The sequence below is a fragment of the Vigna unguiculata genome, chromosome 9 (assembly GCF_037176805.1).
Source record: "Vigna unguiculata cultivar grain cowpea cultivar isolate G323 ecotype 2 chromosome 9, ASM3717680v1, whole genome shotgun sequence".
NCBI lineage: Eukaryota > Viridiplantae > Streptophyta > Magnoliopsida > Fabales > Fabaceae > Vigna > Vigna unguiculata.
In genome coordinates this window covers 112140-135501 of record NC_140800.1, presented here as the reverse complement: position 1 = coordinate 135501, position 23362 = coordinate 112140, and the positions used below count along the sequence as shown (strand labels likewise).

The 23362-nt window shown below is 37.8% G+C and overlaps 6 protein-coding genes and 1 pseudogene across 10 annotated transcripts; 6 read left to right on the top strand and 1 right to left on the bottom strand.

Annotated features, from left to right (window-relative positions):
• Positions 1–216: 216 nt before the first annotated feature.
• LOC114163266 (subtilisin-like protease SBT1.5 pseudogene) lies at positions 217–3035 on the top strand (annotated as a pseudogene).
• Positions 3036–4874: 1839 nt separating this feature from the next.
• LOC114163766 (ethylene-responsive transcription factor RAP2-12-like) lies at positions 4875–7030 on the top strand. Its single transcript, XM_028048071.2, has 2 exons — positions 4875–5225; positions 5921–7030. The coding sequence occupies exons 1-2, from the start codon at positions 4994–4996 to the stop codon at positions 6766–6768; spliced, it is 1080 nt and encodes a 359-aa protein (XP_027903872.2). The 5' UTR covers positions 4875–4993; the 3' UTR covers positions 6769–7030.
• Positions 7031–8158: 1128 nt separating this feature from the next.
• On the top strand, positions 8159–10019 carry LOC146883431 (GDSL esterase/lipase 5-like). Of its 2 annotated transcripts, none has more exons than XM_085666354.1 (5): positions 8159–8620; positions 8714–8835; positions 8935–9156; positions 9227–9367; positions 9556–9772. In XM_085666354.1, exons 1-5 carry the CDS (start codon positions 8365–8367, stop codon positions 9634–9636), a joined length of 822 nt encoding a protein of 273 aa, XP_085522480.1. In that variant the 5' UTR covers positions 8159–8364; the 3' UTR covers positions 9637–9772. The 2 variants fall into 2 exon arrangements, with proteins under 2 accessions (XP_085522480.1, XP_085522479.1); XM_085666353.1 differs by having other exon boundaries at positions 8165–8620; positions 9227–9479; positions 9556–10019.
• Positions 10020–10144: 125 nt separating this feature from the next.
• LOC114162500 (GDSL esterase/lipase 5-like) lies at positions 10145–11967 on the top strand. Of its 2 annotated transcripts, none has more exons than XM_085666352.1 (5): positions 10145–10682; positions 10758–10879; positions 11009–11233; positions 11317–11572; positions 11637–11763. In XM_085666352.1, exons 1-5 carry the CDS (start codon positions 10418–10420, stop codon positions 11657–11659), a joined length of 891 nt encoding a protein of 296 aa, XP_085522478.1. In that variant the 5' UTR covers positions 10145–10417; the 3' UTR covers positions 11660–11763. The 2 variants fall into 2 exon arrangements, with proteins under 2 accessions (XP_085522478.1, XP_085522477.1); XM_085666351.1 differs by having other exon boundaries at positions 10302–10682; positions 11654–11967.
• Positions 11968–12511: 544 nt separating this feature from the next.
• Positions 12512–15299, top strand: LOC114162810 (uncharacterized). The gene is made up of 6 exons (XM_028046788.2): positions 12512–12765; positions 12876–12957; positions 13043–13110; positions 13617–13673; positions 14430–14630; positions 15073–15299. Exons 1-6 carry the CDS (start codon positions 12658–12660, stop codon positions 15124–15126), a joined length of 570 nt encoding a protein of 189 aa, XP_027902589.2. The 5' UTR covers positions 12512–12657; the 3' UTR covers positions 15127–15299.
• Positions 15300–16480: 1181 nt separating this feature from the next.
• Positions 16481–19226, top strand: LOC114162397 (protein CORTICAL MICROTUBULE DISORDERING 1-like). Of its 2 annotated transcripts, none has more exons than XM_028046267.2 (4): positions 16481–17413; positions 17593–17835; positions 18090–18181; positions 18360–19226. In XM_028046267.2, exons 1-4 carry the CDS (start codon positions 16772–16774, stop codon positions 18976–18978), a joined length of 1596 nt encoding a protein of 531 aa, XP_027902068.2. In that variant the 5' UTR covers positions 16481–16771; the 3' UTR covers positions 18979–19226. The 2 variants fall into 2 exon arrangements, with proteins under 2 accessions (XP_027902068.2, XP_027902067.2); XM_028046266.2 differs by having other exon boundaries at positions 16485–17413; positions 17578–17835.
• Positions 19227–19353: 127 nt separating this feature from the next.
• On the bottom strand, positions 19354–20891 carry LOC114164497 (DNA N(6)-methyladenine demethylase ALKBH1C-like). 2 transcript variants are annotated; one of them, XM_028049197.2, is made up of 2 exons: positions 20653–20891; positions 19354–20567 (listed from the first exon to the last, which is right to left on the bottom strand). In XM_028049197.2, the coding sequence occupies exons 1-2, from the start codon at positions 20758–20760 to the stop codon at positions 19620–19622; spliced, it is 1056 nt and encodes a 351-aa protein (XP_027904998.2). In that variant the 5' UTR covers positions 20761–20891; the 3' UTR covers positions 19354–19619. The 2 variants fall into 2 exon arrangements, with proteins under 2 accessions (XP_027904998.2, XP_027904999.2); XM_028049198.2 differs by having other exon boundaries at positions 20680–20890.
• Between the last annotated feature and the right edge of the window lie 2471 nt (positions 20892–23362).

The following is a 23362-nucleotide window of genomic DNA, read 5'->3' as shown; positions in this document are numbered from 1 at the left end:
AAATTGGACTTAGATCACCTTCACTAAGTATAATCATGAATGATATAAAAGCAATAATTTGACTTTTTAAGCTAAGTAAGATTCCTATAAGTCCAAAAAGCAAATGAAAAGATAAAGCTGTTCCATGAGAAACGAAAAACAAAATATTGTTTGATAAATGTAAAATATGGTTGATAGTTAATAAATGGGGGAATAGTGGTAACACATGTTTTCTGTATCGGTGAATGTTTTGTCAGTGTTGGTGAATTTGATCGACATTATTATAACATAGACACATACACTAGGTCCTACCCTTTCTGTTCACCTGAGAGAGAGAGAGCACTCTCACTTCACTTGAACTGAATCTCATTCTCCATGGCTTCTCCCTATCATCTCAGAAGCAGCATTCTGGTTTTGCTGTTGGTGACAGCCTCAGCTTGGGAAGAAGAGAAGAAAACATTCATAGTGCAAGTGCAGCATGATGCGAAGCCTTCCATCTTCCCCACGCACAGGCACTGGTACGAATCATCCCTGGGCGAGGCCACCTCCATAATACACACATACCAAACAGTCTTCCATGGATTCTCTGCAACTCTCTCCGCCGCGGAGGTGGAGAACCTGGAGTCACTCTCGCACGTCATAGCCCTCATACCCGAGCAGGTGCGCCAACTCCACACCACGCGCTCCCCTCACTTCCTCGGCCTCAACACCGCCGACAGGGCTGGCTTGCTAAAGGAAACCGATTTCGGCTCCGATCTTGTCATCGGACTCATCGACACCGGCATTTCACCCGAAAGCCAGAGCTTCAACGACCGCGACTTAGGCCTCCCTCCCCCCAATTGGAAGGGTCAATGCGTCGCCGGAAAAGGCTTCCCGCCCAACTCCTGTAACCGCAAGCTCATCGGAGCCCGCTACTTCTGCGGCGGTTACGAAGCCACCAACGGTAAAATGAACGAAACACTCGAGTACCGTTCTCCGAGAGACACCGACGGTCACGGTACCCACACCGCTTCCATCGCCGCCGGCAGGTACGTCTTTCCAGCCTCCATCATGGGCTACGCCAAGGGAATGGCCGCCGGGATGGCTCCCAAGGCTCGCCTCGCCGTCTACAAGGTCTGCTGGAACGCTGGCTGCTACGACTCCGACATCCTGGCCGCATTCGACGCCGCCGTAGCCGACGGCGTGCACGTGGTGTCTCTGAGCGTCGGGGGCGTGGTAGTGCCCTACCACCTGGACGTCATCGCTGTGGGGGCCTTCGGAGCCTCGGAGGCAGGCGTGTTCGTGTCTGCCTCAGCGGGAAACGGCGGCCCCGGAGGGCTGACGGTGACGAATGTGGCACCGTGGATGACGACTGTGGGGGCCGGAACCATAGACAGAGATTTCCCGGCGGATGTTATTCTTGGGAACGGGAAGGTGATTGGTGGAGTGAGTGTGTACGGCGGGCCGGGTCTGAGTCCGGGTCGGCTGTACCAGCTGGTGTATGCTGGGTCTGATGGCTACTCTTCCTCTCTCTGCTTGGAAGATTCCTTGGACCCTAAATCCGTGAGGGGTAAGATTGTTGTCTGTGACAGAGGCGTCAATTCAAGACCTGCCAAAGGCCAAGTCGTGAAGAATGCCGGTGGTGTTGCCATGATTTTGGCCAATGGCCCCTTCGATGGAGAAGGTCTGGTTGCTGACTGCCACGTCCTCCCGGCCACCTCCGTCGGTGCCGCCGGGGGCGACCAGATTCGAAGATACATCTCTTTGGCCTCACAGTTACGGTCGCCACCCACCGCAACCATCTTATTCAGGGGCACGAGGGTTGGGGTTAAGCCAGCGCCAAAGGTGGCATCTTTCTCGGCCAGAGGGCCTAATCCGGTCTCCCCTGAGATTTTGAAGCCCGATGTGATTGCGCCTGGACTGAACATTCTTGCGGCCTGGCCTTCTACCATTCCCCCTTCTTCCCTTCCTTCTGACCACCGTACCACTGACTTCAACATACTCTCCGGCACCTCTATGGCCTGCCCTCACGTCTCTGGTTTGGCTGCTCTTTTGAAAGCGGCCCACCCTGAGTGGAGTCCCGCCGCCATAAGATCTGCTCTCATCACCACTGCCTACACTCTCGGCAATGGAGGAGATGGAGGGACCTTGTTGGACGAGTCCACTGGGAATGCTTCTTCCGTCTTCGATTATGGGGCTGGTCACGTTCACCCGGAGAAGGCCATCAACCCCGGTCTCGTCTACGACATTTCTACCTACGATTATGTCGATTTCCTCTGCAATTCCAACTACACTGCCCACAATATTCGGGTTATCACCAGAAAGGTCGCAGATTGCAGTGGAGCAAAGAGGGCCGGTCACGCTGCCAATCTCAATTACCCCTCTTTATCTGCTGCCTTTCAACAGTATGGCAAACAAGGCTCACGCATGTCTACACACTTCATTAGAACTGTCACCAACGTTGGAGACCCCAACTCCATTTACAGGGTCACTGTTGCTGCCCCTGCCGACACCGATGTCACTGTTGAACCGGACACACTGGCTTTCAGGAGGTTGGGTCAGAAACTGAACTTCCTTGTGAGGGTGCAAACCAGGGAAGTGAAGCTTTCACCCGGGAGTTCCACTGTCAAGACTGGCTCCATAGTTTGGTCTGATGCCAAGCACACTGTCACCACTCCCTTGGTTGTCACCATGCACCAACCTCTCTGATCTAAATCTGTTTGTTAGTTCCGGGTTTGGTTTGGGTGGGTGTATAAATTTTGCACTTTTTCCATATTCTTACCTTAGGACTCTGTTTATTCTTAAGTTAGTTGTTGTTCCACATAAAAGTATGTATGTATAATGGTGAAAGCGAAACGTTTGTGAGATGATGAAGGATGGATGGTACGAAACATTGTGGAGGTGTATTATCCTTCTTTCATGTTTGTAAAATTAAGAATGAATGAAGGAGTGTCTGTAGGAAATGGTGTCATGAGAAGAGGAGTAGAATAAGGGAAAGATTCGTATCCTTTTACAGCAATTTTTTGTTGGATGGTTTCAGAGTGTTCCTTTTCTTTGCTTAGTCAAAGATTTTGCAAGCACATGTGCGCAGACACGGTAATCTTTGATGCATATGAATCTTTGTAGGCCACGCTCATCAGACACTGAAGCAACACTTTCACCCTTCATAATGACAAACTAGACGTATTCCATTAATGGTTTTTCTTTTTTGTTTTGTGTGTATTAGCACATTCATTACCTTATGGATTCAACATTTCCATAGCCCAACAAAATGAACATTTAAGTAACATGGGATCGTTATATATTTTGGAACAATTGTTGGTAATGCCACCAAAAATAAAACGGGACCAATTTCTTTTTTCAATTTTGTTTTTCTAAATTCATTTTATTTTACGTTTTTACATTTTGTTTTATTTTATGTAATGTTATATACATACATATTTTCTAAATTTTTAATTAATTATTTAATATTTTTAATTAAATAAATTAAAATGAATATAATTTTAAATGTTAAATTATTTTATTATAATTAGTATTGAGAATTTAATGTTAGTGATTTATATTATAATATTGTTAAATATTTAAAATTTCAAATAAATAATAAAATAATTAATTTTTTATTTTATTTTATTACCGCTTGGTTTAATGGGATAAGTAGGAGAAGTTAGCTGCCTAATGTATCTCTGAGCTATCAATTTAAGCGCTTAAACAAAGCATCCAATCATCGAGTTGGAACTCACTCTACCAATCCTCCTTTTCTTTTTATGTTTCTTTCAAAACTATGATCCAAGTTAAATATTTTTTCCTATTACTAGAAAAATGAAAATTATATGGAAATTATGAAAATTTTAATTAAAAAACCTAATACGAGAAAAAACTACTTTTAAACTTCTATTTTAGTTTAATAAAGGTATAAATACTGATTTGGTATCCTAACTTTTTGGAAAAGTTTAATTTGGTAGGAGTGTTTAATTTAGTACCCAAACTTTTTAAACGGGTTTATTTTAGTACCTTCCCTTAAACACTACATAAAGACGTTTGACTTCTGTTGAGGTGACACTGTGCTGGGGATACATGGCAGAAACAATGGTTCATATAAAATGAGTTGGAATCCCCTTTTATTTGTAAACTTTAAGTGCCCTATTTTGTGAAGAGTGCCCTAATAGGTGGTTTTCTCTTCTTCTGATTTTTCTAGACATTGAAAAAATGTCAAGGGCAAAATCATCTTCCTCTTGCTCTCACAATTCATGGTTGATGCAAAATCAAAGATTGTCCTGTAATAGTGGTGGCTGTAGAGGGTTGGGTGAAGCACCCACATGCAATTGCAGAGTGGAAGTTGTGCTGAGAATGGCTAGAACTATCAAGAATGGTGGGAGACAATTTTGGAGAACGGCTAAAGCTTCTTCTTGCCAGCTTCGCCCTCTCCAACGAACGGAAGGAAATCTTCGTCCTTCTTCTCCGATCACCGAACGCAAATCAACCACTGAACCCTAATTCCCAAATTTAGCTTCTGCCCTAATTTTCCGTTCTGCAAATTTTTCGATTTCACATCCCTATTTTTTTCCCCAAATCGACGACAACGCTTTTGTAAAATTTTTTACTTCACAAATTATTTACTTCGATTTTTTTTTTACCATAAAAACCACGTGCCCAACCATGTTTCTGCCACGTATGTCTTGTACATTGCCACCTCAACAGAAGCCAAATAGCGTTATGTAGTATTTAACGGAATGTACCAAAATAAATCTGTTTAAAAAATTTGGGTATCAAATTAAACATTCCTAAAATTCGGATACCAAATTGAATTTTTGTACCAAATTAGTATTTATTATAGGTAAATTTTATAGTATCACTTAAACCTCTTGTCAAAAGAGTCGTTCTTGTGTAAAAAGGTTGAGTATAAAAAGAAACAAATGAAGAGTGGTAAACTTAGAAAACGCAGAATAGAAAAAGCAAAAACCTTCGATTCGCAGCATTCAACCAAAACCGAGTCTTTGGATATTCATTCATAGCTGTGTTGTTTTTCATCTGACCGATGTGTGGAGGAGCTATTATCTCTGATTTCATTCCGGCGGCGGTCACTGCCAGGTCTCGCCGGATCACCGCCGGTTACCTGTGGTCGGATTTGAAGAAACGGACATCTGAGGTCATCCACTCCGATGATGACTTCGAGGCTGATTTTAGGGATTTCAAGGACGATTCCGACATCGAAACCGACGTCGACGCCGACCACGAAGTCAAACCCTTTGCTTTCTCCGCCTCTTCTCGTAATTTCTCTCTCTTCTTCACAATTCTCTTTTTCCCTATTTTTTTCGTATGCAAAATTATTAATGTTTACTTTTCTGATTGATTTTCGGACCAATTTGTATTCATGCACTGGAAATCAATTTTGTTGGTCACCGTGTGATATGATTTTCTGGACCCTCAATTTTAAAGTGAATCTAATTTGTGATTTTCGTTTATGGAGTTGATAACATGGAATTTTATTTTCTAGATCTACTAGAAATTCTTTGTCTCGTTATGGATCCCGAGTTGATTTCTGGAATGATTTTTTTGGGAGAAATGCTTCTTCTTTAGGAGTGTATGTTTATCCATTTTTCGTACAAGAGTTCACTTTCTACTGATTTTAACTCAAAGGATCACTTTGTGGATTTTGTTGAAATTGATAGATGTTTCATTTCATCATGTTGTTTTGTTGTTATCACAAACTGTTCTGTCTCTCGGTCGCACACCACTGCAACTGCTCTTTCTCAGTATAGTGGGTGGTAACCTTCGCCTTGATTAAAAAACTAAAGTACTAAAAATGAATTTACTTTATTGGTGAGACTTCTAAAGTCCTCGAAGGGATTTTGGGAGAATTGGAAATTTTCTTATGATCCGTGTATGATATTATTATTGTTCTTTTCTTTGTTTAATGGTTCTGAGTGTCTGTTTTCCTCGCTGTGAAATGTGTTTATTAAAGAGCGGGCAGTGAAATCTGTGGCATTCAATGGTGGAGCTGAGAAGTCTGCAAAGAGAAAGAGGAAGAATCAATATAGGGGAATTCGTCAACGTCCTTGGGGGAAATGGGCAGCTGAAATCAGGGATCCAAGAAAGGGCGTTCGTGTCTGGCTTGGAACCTTCAACACTGCTGAAGAAGCTGCAAGAGCTTATGATGCTGAAGCACGGAGGATTCGTGGCAAGAAAGCCAAGGTGAATTTCCCTGAAGAAGCTTCCGTGAAACGTTCTAAGGTGAATCCACTGGGAAATCGGAAGATTGTTCAACCCAATGTTCACAAGTTCAATGCTGGGAACAATCAGAAGGACCTTCCCTGTCCTATGGACCTGATGGAACAGAAACCCCTAGTTAACCAGTTTGCTGACATGGGTTCATTCCCTGGCAGTGGAAATGGACTCAGATCTCTGCCTTCGAATGATGATGTGACCCTTTACTTCAGTTCAGATCAGGGGAGTAACTCATTTGATTATGCAGATCTTGGGTGGAGTGAAAAGGCCCCCAAAACTCCTGAGATCTCATCCATGCTTTGTGCTCCTTTGGATCGCGATTCTCATTTTGCACAGGATGCCAACCATCAGACTAACTCTCAGGATGTGGTATCTATGCAAGATGATTCTTCCAAGACCCTCTCTGAGGAGCTTGTGGATATTGAATCTGAGTTGAAGTTTTTTCAGATGCCTTATCTTGGAGGGAGCTGGGATGATACTTCATTGGAGTCCTTGCTATCTTGTGATACAACCCAGGATGGTGGAAACCTGATGAACCTTTGGAGCTTTGATGACATTCCTTCCATGGCTGGCGGAGTTTTCTGAACAGCCTTTTGTTGGCCTCCTCCCTGTGTATTTAAATAAACTGCACATTATTTTTCATTTTCCTTCGGAGTTCATTAATTTTGTTTGTGTTTTTGTTGCATTTATTCCTCCCAAGTAACATCTTTGCTTGTGCCTGACAAAAATAGGATGTTATTTCCATTTTTCTTACTCACTGGAATGGTTGTGATCTCTGTTGAGGATACAGTTGAAAACAATTAACTCGCTCAGCACGAGTGAAGTTTATTATTCTCTTGTTTTTAAATTATGGGACTATATAGCTATTTAGGCGCTCTTTACCCTGTCAAAGTCCATGGTTTTAGCTTTAGGGAATCTCAATTGATGTTGCAGGGCGATTATAATGATCTGTGAAACAGTCTTGGGTGCTGATATTTTTGAACTCGGTTATTTCTCTACGGTTATCCTCGTGTGAGAAAATTTGAAGGATCAAAAAGAGCACTATGATGAGCAAGATGCAGAAATTATAAATATTTGATTTCAATAATGTTGTTAGGTTGGTATGTAAGAGATGGAGAAGTTTACCGAACCAAAGTTCTTCCGTGCTCCAACTCAATTCCATTGCGTAGAAGTCCAAAATGTCTGAATGTTGAGGTTGCAATTATTGTACATGATGTATGATGTAGAAATATGGTGTTCTCTAAACAATCGTCTTCAATGTCAAAAGCAGCAACACAATGTCGTATGTTCTAAATAAATTGTCGATGAAATTTAGAGAATATAATGACAAAATAAATGGAAAAAAACAAAATCAAGAATATATATATATATATATATATATATATATATATATATATATATATATATATATATATATATATATATATATATATATATATATATATATATATATATATATATATATAACAAATTCATTTAATCTAACACTATGAAATAACATTTGAGTAATATTAATTTTATAAACTACTTTCAGCGATCATGTTAATAAATATAAGTATTGTCAATAGTATTTTAGAAATAAAGGATGCATTTGAAAAGTAATATTCTTTTTTTATATAATTTATAATTATGTAATATTATTTTTATTTTTAAAATAAATCAGTAATTTATAAATTTAGGTAATATTATTATATAATTTATTAATAATTTGCTTTAAAAATTTATGAAGGACATGTGAACATTATATAAGGAGATGAAGATGAATAAGAAAAAAATTTAATGAATATATTTTTAAGATAAGTTAGAGAGGATCATGGTGACATATCTTTTTTTTTTTCTTTTGTATATTGGTCAGGCAACCTTTCCGCCTTTATTAATTTTATTTGTTTTTATTGATAAAAAAAAAAATCACTGGTTTATAATTCATTAGAGATATGTTGATAATTGTTAATTTAAGATTTATAAACCTGTACTGTTTTACAATATGTTCATGAGATGGGCTAATTAAGCTTTCGGTTGGTTTGAAATTTTATATTTCTATTTAGATTGTATTTTCTTATCATTTATTTATATTTATTAAAATCATTTCTCCTAGGAACTAATTTTTGATTATTTTTAGTCTGGATGATGTGACAGTGGTCTTTATAAACACAAATTTCGTTCCATTTAAGTAAAACTCTGATGGCAACTTCAAAATCCAGTTTCTGCTTCCTAGTTTTCTTGGTTAGCAATGGAATAACTCTCAGCTTTGGTGACATATGCCAGCCAAAAGAAGCTGCATTATTTGTATTTGGAGATTCAATATTTGATGCTGGAAACAATAATTACATCAATACCACTGCCGATAACTATGCAAATTTCTTTCCATACGGGGAAACCTTCTTCAACTATCCAACAGGCAGATTTTCTGATGGTCGTGTCATTCCAGATTTCTTAGGTACATAAGATTGTTCTGTTTTCCTTTTACCAGCTTCCTTAATTAATGTTTCTGCACCTTCATGCTTACAAAGTCAGAACTTTATTGTTGCAGCCGAGTATGCTAAGTTGCCTCTAATCCAACCCTATCTGTTCCCTGGTAATCAAAGATATGTTGATGGAGTCAATTTTGCATCTGCAGGAGCCGGTGCTTTGGTTGAAACCCATCAAGGACTGGTCTGTTGCATTGCATAGCACTGTCATGTTATTGTTAACTCTTCTTCTGACTTGCTCATTTTGTATCCAACTGCAAGCATTTTGATGTTTAATTTGCAGGTGATAGATCTTAAAACTCAACTAAGTTACTTCAATAGAGTCTGCAAGGTGTTGAGGCAGGAAGTGGGAGATGCAGAAACCACAATCCTACTGGCCAAAGCTGTCTACTTGATCAACATCGGAAGCAATGATTATGAAGTCTACCTCACACAAAAATCTAGTGTCATTACTCCAGACAAATATGTAAATATGGTAGTTGGTAATCTTTCAACAGTGATAAAGGTGCGTTGATGAAGCATATAAGTAGAACTAGCTATAATGAATGTTTATCTAACATGAAGAACATGATCAGGGGATACACAAGGCAGGAGGGAGGAAATTCGGGGTTCTCAATCAGCCAGCTATGGGTTGTGTTCCATTCGTTAAGGCTCTTATGAATGAATCTAAAGGCTGCGTGGAAGAAGCTTCAGCACTAGCGCAACTGCATAACAAGGTTCTTTCTGTGGAGCTTGACCAGTTAAAGAAACAACTAACAGAATTTAAATATTCATACGTGGATTTCTTTGATTTATCACTAGACCTTATAAGCAACCCTTCAAAATATGGTAAGTAGCTTTAGCATATTTATAGTGATTAAGTGAAAAGTTAATCTGACTTTTGGTTTTGGTGATTGTTGTAAAGGTTTTAAAGAAGGCGATGTTGCATGCTGTGGCAGCGGGCCTTACAATGGATATTTCAGCTGTGGAGGGAAAGGAGCAGTGAAAGATTACAACTTGTGTGAGAATCCTAGCGAGTATGTGTTTTTTGATTCAGTTCATCCCACTGAAAGGGCTGATGAAATTATTTCCCAGTTCATGTGGAGCGGCAACTCAAGCATTGCAGGCCCTTACAATCTCAAAACTCTATTTCAGCTATAATCCAACCATGTTCAGATAAATGACCTTGTTCATGATTGTGACATCTTCATGGTAGTAGTTGTGTCATTTGATCCATTTGGGATAGATATGTTGTAGTTGGAGTAATAAAAAAGGCCACTGTGAAAGGCAACATTGAAGTTATCAGCTAGCTAGCAAACATGCATAATAGACAGTGGACAACTTTGTGCCAGCACAAATATAACAATAATTGGAGAATAAATTTTGCAACCCCAGTTTCAATTAGTTGACAAAATCTAATTACACAGTATAAACTCTTTAGAAAGTTGTCTTATATCACAAATGCAATCACCGAACAAATTCTATATGCATTATGATAAAAAAAAAAGTCAACAATATGAATCATGTCATGCTCTATAACTTAACATAGAAGTTATATTTTTGACTAAAAGAGCTTATTATTAATAATTAAATGAGGAATAAAAAATCAGAGCAGACCAATTCTCCATTGATTTAAATCTGTGCAGATGTTCCCACAATACATTTCCAATATTTAGATTATTTACTGATATAATGCTGGAAATTTAGTTTTCCTTGTGCATGAAGTCAAAGTAGCCTATATAAACACAAGTTGCAGACTGTGACATTAGAAAATTGAAGTGAAACTCATGGCAAGTTCAAAATTCGGGTTCTGTTTTTTAGTTTTTCTGGCAAGCTATGGCATAAGTTGCTGCCTAAGCCTTGGTGATGTTTGCGAGCCAAAAGAACACGCAGCATTATTTGTATTTGGAGATTCACTATTTGACGTTGGAAACAACAATTACATAAATACTACTGCTGATAATCAGGCAAATTACTCTCCATATGGGGAAACCTTCTTCAAGTATCCAACAGGCAGATTTTCTGACGGTCGTGTTCTTCCAGATTTCATAGGTATACAACAACTTTGCTTTTTTATGTGTTTAATTAAGATCAACAAATACCTCACTGCTTACAATATTATTGCAGCTGAGTATGCTAAGTTGCCTCTAATCCCACCCTATCTATTCCCTGGTAATCATCGATACGTTGATGGAGTCAATTTTGCATCAGCTGGAGCTAGGGCTTTGGTTCAAACCCATCAAGGACTGGTCTGTTATGTGTTTTTGCTAACTATTAATTGTGAATGAAATTGGATGCTAGCTGTATTATTTTGACTTGAACTTCAATTAACTTTGGTTCATGCCATCTATTTTGATCTGACAGTGTTGAATTTGCAGGTGATAGATCTAAAAACTCAGCTCAGTTATTTCAGGAAAGTCAGCAAGGAATTGAGACAGCAACTTGGAAATGCAGAAACCACAGCTCTGCTTGCGAAAGCTGTTTACTTGATCAACATTGGAATCAATGATTATGAAATCTCTTTGTCAGAAAATTCAAGTAATACACGCACGGCTGAGAAACATGCAGAGATGGTAGTTGGTAATATTACATCAGTGATCAAGGTATGTAGCAGCTTCTTCTTACTTTGCTCTGCATCGAAGCATCAAAGTTCAACCATTCTAATTTGACGCATTGTATGAATCAGGGGATACACGAGGCAGGAGGAAGGAAATTTGGTATTTTTAACCTACCAGCTGCGGGTTGTGTTCCATTCGTGAAGGCTTTGGTGAATGGATCAAAAGGTTCCTGCGTGGAAGAAGCCTCAGCACTGCCCAAACTACATAACAGTGTGCTTTACCTGGAACTTGTGAAGTTAAAGAAAGAACTAGAAGGATTTAAATATTCATACGTGGATTATTTTACCATAACTTTTGATGTCATAAACAATCCTTCAAAATATGGTAAGCAGTGCATATATTTAGTAGATATGATTTTGGTGGCATGGCTTATATATATCTGATTCAGTGTTTTTTGAGGTAAAGGGTTGAAAGAGGGTGACGTGGCATGCTGTGGCAGTGGACCCCACAGGGGATATTACAGCTGCGGAGGTAGAAGAGAAGTGAAAGATTACGAGTTATGTGAGAATCCAAAGCAATACGTGTTCTTTGATTCTCTTCATCCCACCCAAAGTGCTCATCAGATTGTTTCCCAGCTTGTCTGGAGCGGAAATCAGAGTATTGCTGCTCCCTACAATCTCAGATCACTGTTTCAACCATAATAACGATCCAACCATCTTATGTACACTGTCTATCCAACTAATTTTAATTTAATTAAATAAATTATTTCCTCTGTCAAATAGATTATAATCATTATTTATTGTTAAAAACAATTTAATCAAAATAAGAAATCATAAAACGCTCTTAATTATTAATTTTTTAATAACCAAAAAATAATTTATTCAGTGTATTTGTTATAATTGTGAAAATATTTGCCAGAATATAATTCGAATATAATCTTACTTGGATTGGTTAAGATGAATCGAAAATCTCAACCAAAATCTAGAAAATGTTACAGCGGAGCACACAAATGTTATCCAACATGTGGTAGTGGTATATATATACTCGTACAATTTACACAGAACGGAACCTTCTGGAAACACACTCCAACCATATAATAAATAAGTGTTAGTCTCCAATCTCCGCCGTACATCATCTTCGTCTACAGTAAACTCTAATCCATAATCAAATATTAAAAAAATTGAAACATAGTATATTTTGTAACCTTTGTAAAAAAAAGGGAAACTGTGTAAAGAGGGTGCTTCTGGAGAGTTCTTAAGGTGGGTGAACTGTTTTTGTTTCTGCTTTCCTCTTCCCTCCCAATAAAAATCATAAAAGGTTCCTTGATCCATCCATGTCTTACTTAGAATATTAAAAGTAATGAATGCATAAATAAATAAAAAATTAAAAATATTGGCTTTTGGTTTGATTTGATAAGTTTGGTTGAGCTGAGCGGAGTGAAGAAAGTTGGGTTTGGTTTGATCGAAGAAATGGCGAAGGGAGGAGAGAAATGCAATGAGGAGTTGTATGAGGTTCTGGGCATAGAGAAGGAGTGTACCCCATCTGAGCTCAAGAATGCCTATAAGAAACTTGCACTGGTTAGAATGAATTGGCACATTTCATTTTAAGATTTTTGTTCTTGTGACTCAGCAGAATAGAATGAATTGGGTATTAAAAAGTAAGGAATTTGTTTTGTTTGATGGGATAGAAATGGCACCCAGATCGTTGTTCAGGGAGCCACGAGGAAGAAGGGAAGAAGAAGTTCCAGGCAATCCAGCACGCCTATTCTGGTTGGTCAAATCTCCTTCAATTCAATTCATGTTACCTTCTTCTCTTCCTTCCATTGTTAATTAGTTTCACTCTGTTTTTGCCCAGTCTTATCTGACGCCAACACAAGGTTACTGTACGACGTAGGTGTCTATGACAGCGATGACGACCAAACCGTATCTACTCTCATTCTCTCCATCCCCTTATCTTCTACAAACTAAATAAATAAATATGCTTTAATATCAATACTCCTTCTCCTTATTTGACCTTGCTCACTTTCCTCTCTCTCTCTTTCTTTCTTCCTTTATTTAAAAAATGAATTTTTTGTTCGTGTGGTGTCCTGTCGTCTGTAGCAGTCTTGTCCTGTTTCTGGGCTTTGCATCGTCCATTTTTCTTCTTCCTGGAGAAAAGGTACCATGTGAGACCAGTTAAAATCCTTTGTTTTCATCTTTACTCAGGAAAGCTAGCCAGGCACTAACTTTGCTAAGTTAAATTTGCATACCACTGCTTGTCTTGTGTTGTGATCTACACGCAACCCAACCAACCGGTGGATCAAGTCCATACCAGAATTTCCTACATGGGATATGGACAAATACAATTAACAGAATCAGAATTTGGTGGTGGTTTCATTCTCAGGACTGTTCTTTTTGTAATGAGCCATTTGGTATGTTTGTTTGAGCAGGGCATGGGTGATTTCTTGAATGAAATGGCCACAATGATGAGTCAATCAAAACCCATTGTAAGTGATCTCCATTTAATTTGTTCCAATTGTTCTCAACATTGCTGAACCGAAGGTTCCACGCTTTTCACGTCTTTTTTTGATGTTGTATGGATAAAGTTAGAGTGTTGGCCTCTGTCAAATACTAAGTTGTTGCCATAGCTTTTTCTGACGAATGATATTGGTTTGGGGTTTTTATAGTTGTTGCGGGGAATGATTTTTGTTGAATTCACTAAGATGCACAATGGGCTGTCAGAATTTTGAGAAGGCTATGGATGAAGTTTCATGCCCAATTATTCTAAAACAGAAATTAAAATTAAGCGAAAGGAAGGGAAGGAGTTAAAGGCAGATATTGGATTGCATGGATATAATGTGATAAACAAACACATGCACTCGTTCGTAGTTTCAAACATCATGAATTAATAAATTAATTCATGATGTTTGTTGGCCTGGTCTCGTCTTAGTGGTGGGCCTCAATGGCTAAGATGAATCATGTGATAGATATGATATGGTATTGATTTTATCATCGTACCATGGGCCCACCATCTGAGATTCTGAGAGAAATTAGTCTCGTATCATATGCTATTGTATGTGTTAGTATTGTTATTGTAGCTGATGGCACTGTTATGCATACAACGTACAGTACAAGGGTGTGTTAGTTATGTTGTCTGGTATTGAACAGCAACAGCAGCAGCTTGCATGCATCTATACTTTGTTACTAGCCAATTGGGCAATTCACGTTTGGTGATTCTGGGTGGCTGTGATGTGACATAACAGGAAAATGGGGAGGAGAGTTTTGAGGAGTTCCAACAGCTCTTTGGAGAAATGTTTCAAGCCACTGCACCTGCTTCACCTACGTACATCATGACTAATGGTGAAGGTTCTAGATCAAATAAACGTAATTCCACTGAAATTAATTTTGGAAAGACAGACAGTACATCTGAACTCAATCCCAGCGACCAGAACTTCTGTTTAGGGGTTAGTATATTTATACAACATTTTTCGTTTTATGATACGAGATGCATGTTAATAAAACTGGAGAAGGTACGCAAATGTGTCATTCAATACTACCTGGGCCAAGAATTGCATGCAAGTTTGATGTTGGTAATAAACCTCAAGTTAGATTAGCCTTGTCAGTGTGTTGTGCATTTTAAAACAGACGTGAGTTTTGATGGTATAGGCTCTGCTCGTAAAGATTCTGAACTTCCTAGCTGTGCAATTGCATCTCAATTGTTGTCCATGTCATGGTTGTGATTGCATTTTCTATTAAAAAGGAGGATACAAAGTTGTTGGGTTGGTAATGAAATGTTAGGAGTTTGTAAAATGTATCTGCCTTAGATTACATATTACATACGGTGACATATAAGTAAAAGCGGGTGTGTGACTACTACTGATAGATATTGGTGTTGATGATGTGAAGGGAGGTGGAGCAGCTCCAAGATATGAAGAAGGGAGCTCCATGAGGAGGAGTTAGCACCGTAGCATGGTCATTGTTATGATCTTCATGTTTGCTCTCAAGTCAAGTCTGAGGTGGAGCACCTGCTCTTTTCCTTTATGCTGTGCTATCGTTTTTATTCTAAGCATTGTTTTTTTAAGGTTGAATCGCTGTTTTTCTTCAAAATATATATATGTCCCCTTTTATGTTTCCATCTCTATTCAATTTCTCTTATTTCAAATCGAGGGTTGTGTTGAAGTCTTTAATTTGAAAGAAGGTTGGTTAGTATAATGAAATTTAAAATTAGTAATAATAAAAATATCAATTGGTTTTTTCACTATGGACGAATACATTTATGATTTTGGTTTGTTTACCTTAAAATGATGATGCTTACCATTTTATGGTATAAAAATGATTACGCTTTCATGATTATTTTTGCGGGTGGTATCGCTGTTAGTTACCATATTGTAGTATCTAAAGCAAAAGTTTTATCAAGATTTTCAATGTAAGAAGAAAGTTTTATAAATTATTAAATTATACTGTTTCTTGGAAGTCTCTGAATCCACATCTGTTGGGACGTGCGTAAGGCCATATTTCATTAAAGTCACAACCAAAATCAGAGATGATGCTAATTTAATATGGAGTTGAGTTACGTTTAATTTCTTAACAACTTAAAGTACAATGGTCGTGTTAACGCTTCCGCTATTGTCGTGTCCGTTACCATTATTGTCATCGTTGTCACTTTGGTGTCGTGCTATTGTTACGTTCATCACTTTTGACTCTTTCTTCTTTGTTTTATCCATTTCCATTTAATTTATAAGAAAAGTTAAATCAGATTTGGTGAAAATATAAATGTCCACTTTATCAATATATATTTAAAATATAATTATCAACGAATTTATTGATAATTTTTTTACAAATTCAATTTCAATAAAGTTAAAATAAAAATTTTAATCTTTATTTTACCCGATAAAAGTTATCGATAAAAGTATTGATTGATAATAAAAACTGTAAATAAGTAAATAATCAACAGATTTATTATGTCGTACTTAAAATCCTAAAATTTGTTGGTGAAATTATCAATAAATACGATTTTAGAGACAAATCTTTTTTATGAATGACAAAAGAGAAGTAATCCATTGTGGGTAATCTTAGGAGAAATTGACATGGGAATATCCTTACCTTTCTTAATGTTTACATTGCCTCTAACTTAAAAAATGAAACGCGACCAGATTGAACCCCACCACCGGAAAGACCACAATGTCCAAGAGATGGACATAATAATATCTCATTTTTTCTTATCTATTCTGTGTTATAAAAGGGGCTGATTTGTCATTTTTGTGTCTGACAGAATGTGTTGTAAGTATATGATGGTCCCTTGGCTTGGCTTCGAAGCCAAGAGAATTCGATGGTTACGTGCCCTTCATGCAAACCTTTCGAGGTTCTCTGTTAAGCCCTTCATGTAAACCTGTGCTTTCAATCAACCCATAAACAGTAATATCATACATGTTCACTTCTATTGCTTCTTTATGCTCCTCTGGTAGCTCCTTTTTTCTTTCATATCAACTGCTCACTTTTTTGTTGTGCACTAAAGATCTCATGATAACATTCAATTTTCTATTACTGACACTTGAAAAGTATAATGCATAAGAGTTACAAAATTTGAGTCGCAAGGTGAAGAAGAATGGCATCCCTGGTTCCTGGAGTTCTACTGAAGCTTCTACAGAGTATGAACTCTAACGTAAAAGTACGCGGGGAATATCGCTCTGTCCTTCTGCAGGTGATCAGCATCGTGCCTGCACTATCTGGCTCTGAATTATGGCCTAACCGAGGTTTCTTCATAAAAGTCTCCGACTCTTCTCACTCAACCTATGTTTCACTCTCGAAGGAAGACAACGAGCTCATATTGAATAATAAGCTGCAGCTTGGGCAATTCTTTTATGTGGATGGAATCGAGGCAGGCACACCTGTCCCTATTCTTGTTGGGGTTAGACCACTCCCTGGACGCCACCCTTTTCAAGGCAATCCTAAGGACTTAATGCAGATGTTAGAGCAATCAGAGCATCCTCATAGTGATGGAGTTAATGGTTCCAAATCCACGGATTTAACAGAAGCCAAAGAGAATCCAAGTTCAAGGCACAAGATTGTTATTAAAGAGGAAAAACTAGGTGTTGCATCCAGGTATATGCAGGGTGTTCTAAATCCAAACTCCAAGCTCAACGGGCTGGAGGCTAATGTAGGAAGCAAAGGAAATGATATAGAAATGGGCGTAGATGGGAAAAAGGTGGGATCTGCGAAAGGAAAGCAACTAGACATCAAAGGTCAGGTATGATTCTTGCTATGTATTGAGTAACTGGGAAAGTGAGAGTGATATATAGAAACAATTATGAAATGATTAGCCTTGAACGAAAATTGCAAAGAATTTCAACGAATTTATCAGATACAATCAGGTCGATATTTTTTGCACTGTTACTGAAAATTATTCAATAGATTTTAGCATCACAGGTGCTCCCGATGACTCAAAGTGGCACTCGACTTGAAGCATTTTCACCAAAGCAAGACATCGCTCAATCTAACATCAGGGAAGCTGTCACAGCACCTTCTGTGCGGACTTCTGCCAAACAGAGTAGTTCTGCTAAACAGGAAAATTTGAATATGAATTTGTTGTCTCGCGCTAAAGATAAAAGCAAGAGCACTGAGACAATTCCATGGTCTTCTTTGCCAGCCAAGCTTCTCAGGCCCGGAAAGGTGCATTGAAATTTACTCTCTCTCTTGTACATTCTTATCACACGTCCCTTTATTAAACGTAATGAAACGTTGATTATTGTCATTAATCGCCAATCCAATACGTGACGGTTTAGCACTAAACGTGCATTGAAGCATGAGTTAGGCTTAAAACAAACTATATTTAATTGCGTATTCACATCATTCTTTACTTGGCAATCATGCAAAACAATAAACCTAATTTCCTCCTTGCCCACTTTATTTTCATTTTACCCAAGGTTATTCTTAGAAGGAAACATCTAGCATCTCAGGTTGTAGTACAAGCCCAAAAAGAAGCATCTGCAGCAACAACCACAGTTAAATGCCTGAGGTATATACTGTCTTTTAATCTAAACCTTGGTACTCGTTTGTACATAGACGATACATCCATTCGGGAGTAATCAAACGCATCATTAGTTCATCGGTTAATTTGGCTTACAAATGAAAGCATAGTTCCCTTTTGCTATTTTGTGCCCCTCAATTGTCACCTCTTCCTCTTTGGTTTTCAGTATGTTCGCCAGCATCTGCTCTTTCGCATCTTCAGAGAACCCTCATGCAACACTAAACAAATTTTTTGCTCTCCAACAGCTCATGGACCAGCCAAATGGTACAGCTCAATTGAATGAAAAATCACTTCAACTATACAGAATTTCAACTCCCGTAGAAAAGCATAAATCTGGCACAACAGCAGGTTTGATGCCCGCTAAAAGCACGGCAAAGTCTTCAAAACCTTTGACCGAACTATCAGGGACTGAGAAACAAGAATGGGCCAAAGGGGGTGGTATGAAAGAGATCGACGAGCTGAGAGAGTTACTTTTAAATGAAACAAGATCATGGTTTTTGATGTATCTGGAAAAGACATTAGATGCTGGGTTTTCTGTTGGCTCCCATGAGAAGGGCAAGGATAGTAAGGATGTTGCAGGGAGACAAATTGAGCAAGCCAACAATATTGCTCTAACACTGTCACACCTTAAGCATGCAAACGAGTGGCTGGACAAACTGAGGAGCAGTTGCAACACGGAAAGTGAAGGGATGGTGGAGACTGTTGACAGATTGAAGCAAAAAGTTTATTCTTGTTTGCTCGTACATATTGATTCCGCTGCACTAGCATTGGGGAACCGAGCCTGATTCAAAGTCAAGAAACAGCTCCGCAACAATATAACTCTAATGCTATTTATTATTTAAATGTATTTAGCCAACATTGGCAATGAATGCTTCGACTGCTCTGTTTGAGGGCAATGCAATGTTGGTCTATACTTGTACCCAAAATAAAAAATAACTAAGGTACTGACTTTATATTACATTTCAATTTATCTTGTAAATGAAAAATAAAGCAAAGCCGTTTATGGCTCTTGGAGACATTGAAAGTTGAATTATGACATGGTTTTCTTGCCCAAATGGTAACAGCGGGAGGAATAGTACTGTATTTTGACTAAATGCAATGACCGTAACAGTGAAAAAAAAACACTTGGTTCTAGAGGAAATCCAGACTAGAAAGAATTGAACTTGCGGTATACAAAGTGATGAATCCAAGCATTGTGACGGAATTGCAGTAATAAGAGAGTGGATCCATAATAGATAAACAAGCAAAGTAACAAATAACGAGCTAGTGTGGTGAAGAACAGACATTTTGGAAAACAAAAACAAACCATTAGTATAACAGTGGTTTCAAAATTAGCATATCGTTTCAGTAAATGCGAGGCTACTTTAGAAAAAAAGAGAGAATAGATTAGTGAGAATAGAAAGAAAGCCATATATATGGATTTAACTTAGTACTGTCTGAAAGTGAGATTCAAGCGACCAGGGCGTAGATTAGTGTGTTGCAGCAAGAGGTTGGGGGCAGAGTTTGGATGAATAGCGGTAACTCCATGGAATACATTTCTGGAGGGGCCACCAAAGATCAAAACATCCCCAGATTCGAGTTGCAGTTTCTCTGCCTTGTCGGGATCCCTGTGATCTCCATAGAGGAACAGTGCAGAGTCTCCGATGGAGAAGGATACGACGGGTAAGCCTCGGCGAAGAGAGTCTTCACTTTCATCCTTGTCTTGATGAAGACCCAAACGGCCAGTTTGGGAGTAAAAATTGACAATGCAGATGTCGGGTGAGATGGAGGGAAGGCGATTCTGAGGAACGAGGGCGTTGGAATCACGAAGTGCATTGCTGACCAATGTCTGAAACTCGGGAGGGATGTGAGGGGATTTGGCTCCGTCGAACGGTCGTCGTTCTCCGTACTGAGAGGTGTGAGGATCCCAGTTCTTTCCGAGGCACATCATCTTCAAATGCATCTTGGTCTCTTCCCCGTAACCAGGCTGGTAAAATCCTCCCACGCCCACCCCCAACTCCCTGCACCTTTCCACTATCTTCTGCTGATCGTTCAGTGAAAGGTAACCCTTCAGAAGCACCATCCCAGGCCTCAACGACAACCCATTGCCATTGTTATTACTACTTCCGGATCTTCTCTTTTCTCTGTTCTGTACAAGCAATGGAGGTTTCAGAACCACGCTTCCAGGTTGTTTACGGGGACATATATCGAACCCTCCCTCTCCTACTGATGCGGCGGCTGCTGATGGCTTATCAACGTCATCGCCAATATTTAACTTTGACATTCCCATTCCAACAGAGTCAGAATCGGAACGAGAATCAGGTGATGAATTCTGCGGTTGCTTCTTCTCCTCGCTGCCCCTACCTCGCGCACATTGCTCGTTCCCAACAACAACCTGCATACAACCATTCATATTCATGCAATACATCGTCACACCCCCAAAGTAATTTTTTTTGTTTAAAAAATAATAACCTAATTACCTTCAAACACAAGCAAGTATTAGTTACCGGTGAAGTAGATGGAGAGCGACGGCCACGACCACGACCACGACCTCGAACTCGACCATGACCGCCACCAAAAGGTTCCATTGCGTCCACAATCCTTGCTGCTGCTACTATTTATCGATTGATCTTCCAATGTGTCTTTCGGCTGTTCGTTTTCGCCGCTTCTGTGCTTTTCTTTTACTCTTCCTCCCTGTTATTCACATTAACCACAGCAACCAAATTATTTATTTCCGCATTTATTTCCATATTTCAGTCGTTTCCTTTTCTTCACTCCAACAAACAAGTAAATTCTTCATTTATAACTAAATATTCGTTTTTATATAATCAAACTTTATAATAATAAACAAGATTTTTCAACATATAAACTGGGTTATAATATTATTATAACGCATAATACATATCTACTTAATTATATAAATTAAATTTTATATATTTACTATGGATAATTTAATTTATGATGTAAGAATATTTTTTAAAATTAATAATTCTTTAAGAATATAGAATTTTTATTTTAGAGTGAGATAAAAAGTAGATAAAATATATATATACTATTAAAAAAATCAATTATTTGGATAAAAAAATAGCAATTTGAGACCATTGAGAATTTTTTCCCCCTCAAATTTCATGTGTGAAAAGCACATATATAAAAAAAATAAAAAAAAATAGAATATATAGAATGTGGCGTTGAAATAGTAGAGCTGTTAGTGTTTAAATAATAAAAAAAAATGTTTAATTATGTCGTCGAAACTCTACTCTAGAAAACTTATTGACTTAAAAGTAAATTCTTTTTTTTTATAAAAGCCTTCTGTAAAAACTAAAGATGAAGATAAACACGTATTTACACTAATTTGGTCTTTATCCACCAAAACTAAAAATTATATTGTATCCGACACATAGTACCGGTTTAAGGTAAGAAAAAAAAAATCCTTATTCCTGATTCTAGATTATCATGATTTAGTTTTTTTTAATTTTCTCTTGGGTTCATTTCGTTTTTTTTTAATTATTTAAAAAGGTTCAGTTTTTATTGTGTTCGTATATGTCACGTTAATTAGTGAAATTTTCAATTTTTTTATTTTTAAAAAAAAATATAAAAATTGTCACGTGTTAGATTGCAATCGTGTCACGTGACAGATTATTATCATGCTACATCATAGTGATATTAGTTATTTTCAATTTATTCATTTATTTAAATTTTTTATTCAATTTCGTTCATTTTTTTAGAAGGATTCAATTTTATCCTCTACCATTTGAAATCAAATTAGTAAATTACCTTAATTACAACTTATCTATACATGATAAAAAAAATTTGTTTGAATTTATACATCATATCATTACACATAACTATTCAAATTATTTTATTTTTTAATATATGTGTAATCACTAAGTTCAGACCATATGTTGCCAGTAAACCTTATTTTATAATACTTGGCTTTAATCATAACTTAATTACCTTAAACACTAATAAATCACATGAATACCTCATTATAAGTGTCGAGAATTGGGATTGAGCATCCACATTCGTAGGCATCTGTATATCACGTATCGTTTAATTGGATCGAGATACACTTGCCCCTAACTGGGTCGAGATTTTCTTGGCTTCCTTGATGACAATGGGTTGAGATATACTCGACCTTAGCATACGTATTGGAATATAAGTCTGTATGTCTGAATCCACCCACATGTATTGAGATGTACGTCTGTATACCTGAGTCCATATGTATTTATCCATAAATTGGGTCGAGATCTATTTGTCCCTAGTTGGGCTGAGATGATCTTGGTTCCCAATACAAACATTAAACTTGCTATGATTTGTCAGAATTAAAAGCCATACATACATGTCTAAATGATTCTATTTGACAATTAACAAGTCATGCAAAGATAAGAAATGGGTTGATGTTTGAAATTGAGCTGCCATGGAAGAAACCAATTATTATGCAAGTGATTGGATTTGGAAGTATGTGTGTGAAGATTTTGGTGAGATAGTGAGAAGATGGTCAGGTTTGGCATGGAAAACAATAGTGAAAGTAGGGAAAGAGGATCCAAGAAAGGTGGTCCACTATTTGAAAGTGGGATTGGCTTTGACACTGGTTTTTTTGTTGTATCCATGGTAGTTGAATCGTGAATCGTATCGTGTATCAGAGAGCTTAAATTTTGAATCGTGAATCGTATCATTTCGTGAATCGTACAATTCATAAACATTTTATAAACATTAAAAGAATGCAGTTTATACTTAAATATATAAGATAGATAAATATGTAAAGAGAAAATTAATAACAAAACAATCTTAATCAAATAGAGTGGTTGTATCTATGTGTATCTACCACAGAGTTTCACAATTTCAACAACATCGCCTTCAAAATACAATGTGGTCACTGCATAAGATTCCTTCAACTATAGTTATATGCTACTAAACAAATTATGCATTATAGCCATCTAAAAAAATAAGTGTTTGCTCCTTGTATCCTAAACAACCTAAAAAAAAATTATAATTCATAGTTCATCCTCATCCTCTCTAAGATTTACCACCATGTGACCACTGTACTACAAGTGCAAAAGCTCAAACCCACTGAACAAACGAACAAAGGCATGCATGAGATGATATGGAACCACCACCGCAACACCACACAACCAACACTGCACTATTGTGCGACCACCGCAAGAAATAGAGATGATGTGATCACGAGAG

Bases quoted from the DNA above. Each gene is read 5' to 3' on its own strand.
- LOC146883431 (XM_085666353.1), top strand. From the start codon at position 8,365: ATGGCAACTTCAAAATCCAGTTTCTGCTTCCTAGTTTTCTTGGTTAGC. The intron at 9,157-9,226 runs GTGCGTTGATGA...GAACATGATCAG, and splicing joins ATCTTTCAACAGTGATAAAG to GGGATACACAAGGCAGGAGG. The intron at 9,480-9,555 runs GTAAGTAGCTTT...ATTGTTGTAAAG, and splicing joins AAGCAACCCTTCAAAATATG to GTTTTAAAGAAGGCGATGTT.
- LOC114162500 (XM_085666351.1), top strand. From the start codon at position 10,418: ATGGCAAGTTCAAAATTCGGGTTCTGTTTTTTAGTTTTTCTGGCAAGC. The intron at 10,683-10,757 runs GTATACAACAAC...ATATTATTGCAG, and splicing joins TGTTCTTCCAGATTTCATAG to CTGAGTATGCTAAGTTGCCT. The intron at 11,573-11,653 runs GTAAGCAGTGCA...TTTGAGGTAAAG, and splicing joins AAACAATCCTTCAAAATATG to GGTTGAAAGAGGGTGACGTG.
- LOC114164497 (XM_028049197.2), bottom strand. From the start codon at position 20,760: ATGGAACCTTTTGGTGGCGGTCATGGTCGAGTTCGAGGTCGTGGTCGT. The intron at 20,568-20,652 runs GTAATTAGGTTA...GGTTGTATGCAG, and splicing joins ATACTTGCTTGTGTTTGAAG to GTTGTTGTTGGGAACGAGCA.
- LOC114162397 (XM_028046266.2), top strand. From the start codon at position 16,772: ATGGCATCCCTGGTTCCTGGAGTTCTACTGAAGCTTCTACAGAGTATG. The intron at 17,414-17,577 runs GTATGATTCTTG...ATTATTCAATAG, and splicing joins AACTAGACATCAAAGGTCAG to ATTTTAGCATCACAGGTGCT. The intron at 18,182-18,359 runs GTATATACTGTC...TTTGGTTTTCAG, and splicing joins ACCACAGTTAAATGCCTGAG to TATGTTCGCCAGCATCTGCT.
- LOC114163766 (XM_028048071.2), top strand. From the start codon at position 4,994: ATGTGTGGAGGAGCTATTATCTCTGATTTCATTCCGGCGGCGGTCACT. The intron at 5,226-5,920 runs GTAATTTCTCTC...TGTTTATTAAAG, and splicing joins TGCTTTCTCCGCCTCTTCTC to AGCGGGCAGTGAAATCTGTG.
- LOC114162810 (XM_028046788.2), top strand. From the start codon at position 12,658: ATGGCGAAGGGAGGAGAGAAATGCAATGAGGAGTTGTATGAGGTTCTG. The intron at 13,111-13,616 runs GTATCTACTCTC...TTGTTTGAGCAG, and splicing joins ACAGCGATGACGACCAAACC to GGCATGGGTGATTTCTTGAA. The intron at 13,674-14,429 runs GTAAGTGATCTC...GTGACATAACAG, and splicing joins TGAGTCAATCAAAACCCATT to GAAAATGGGGAGGAGAGTTT.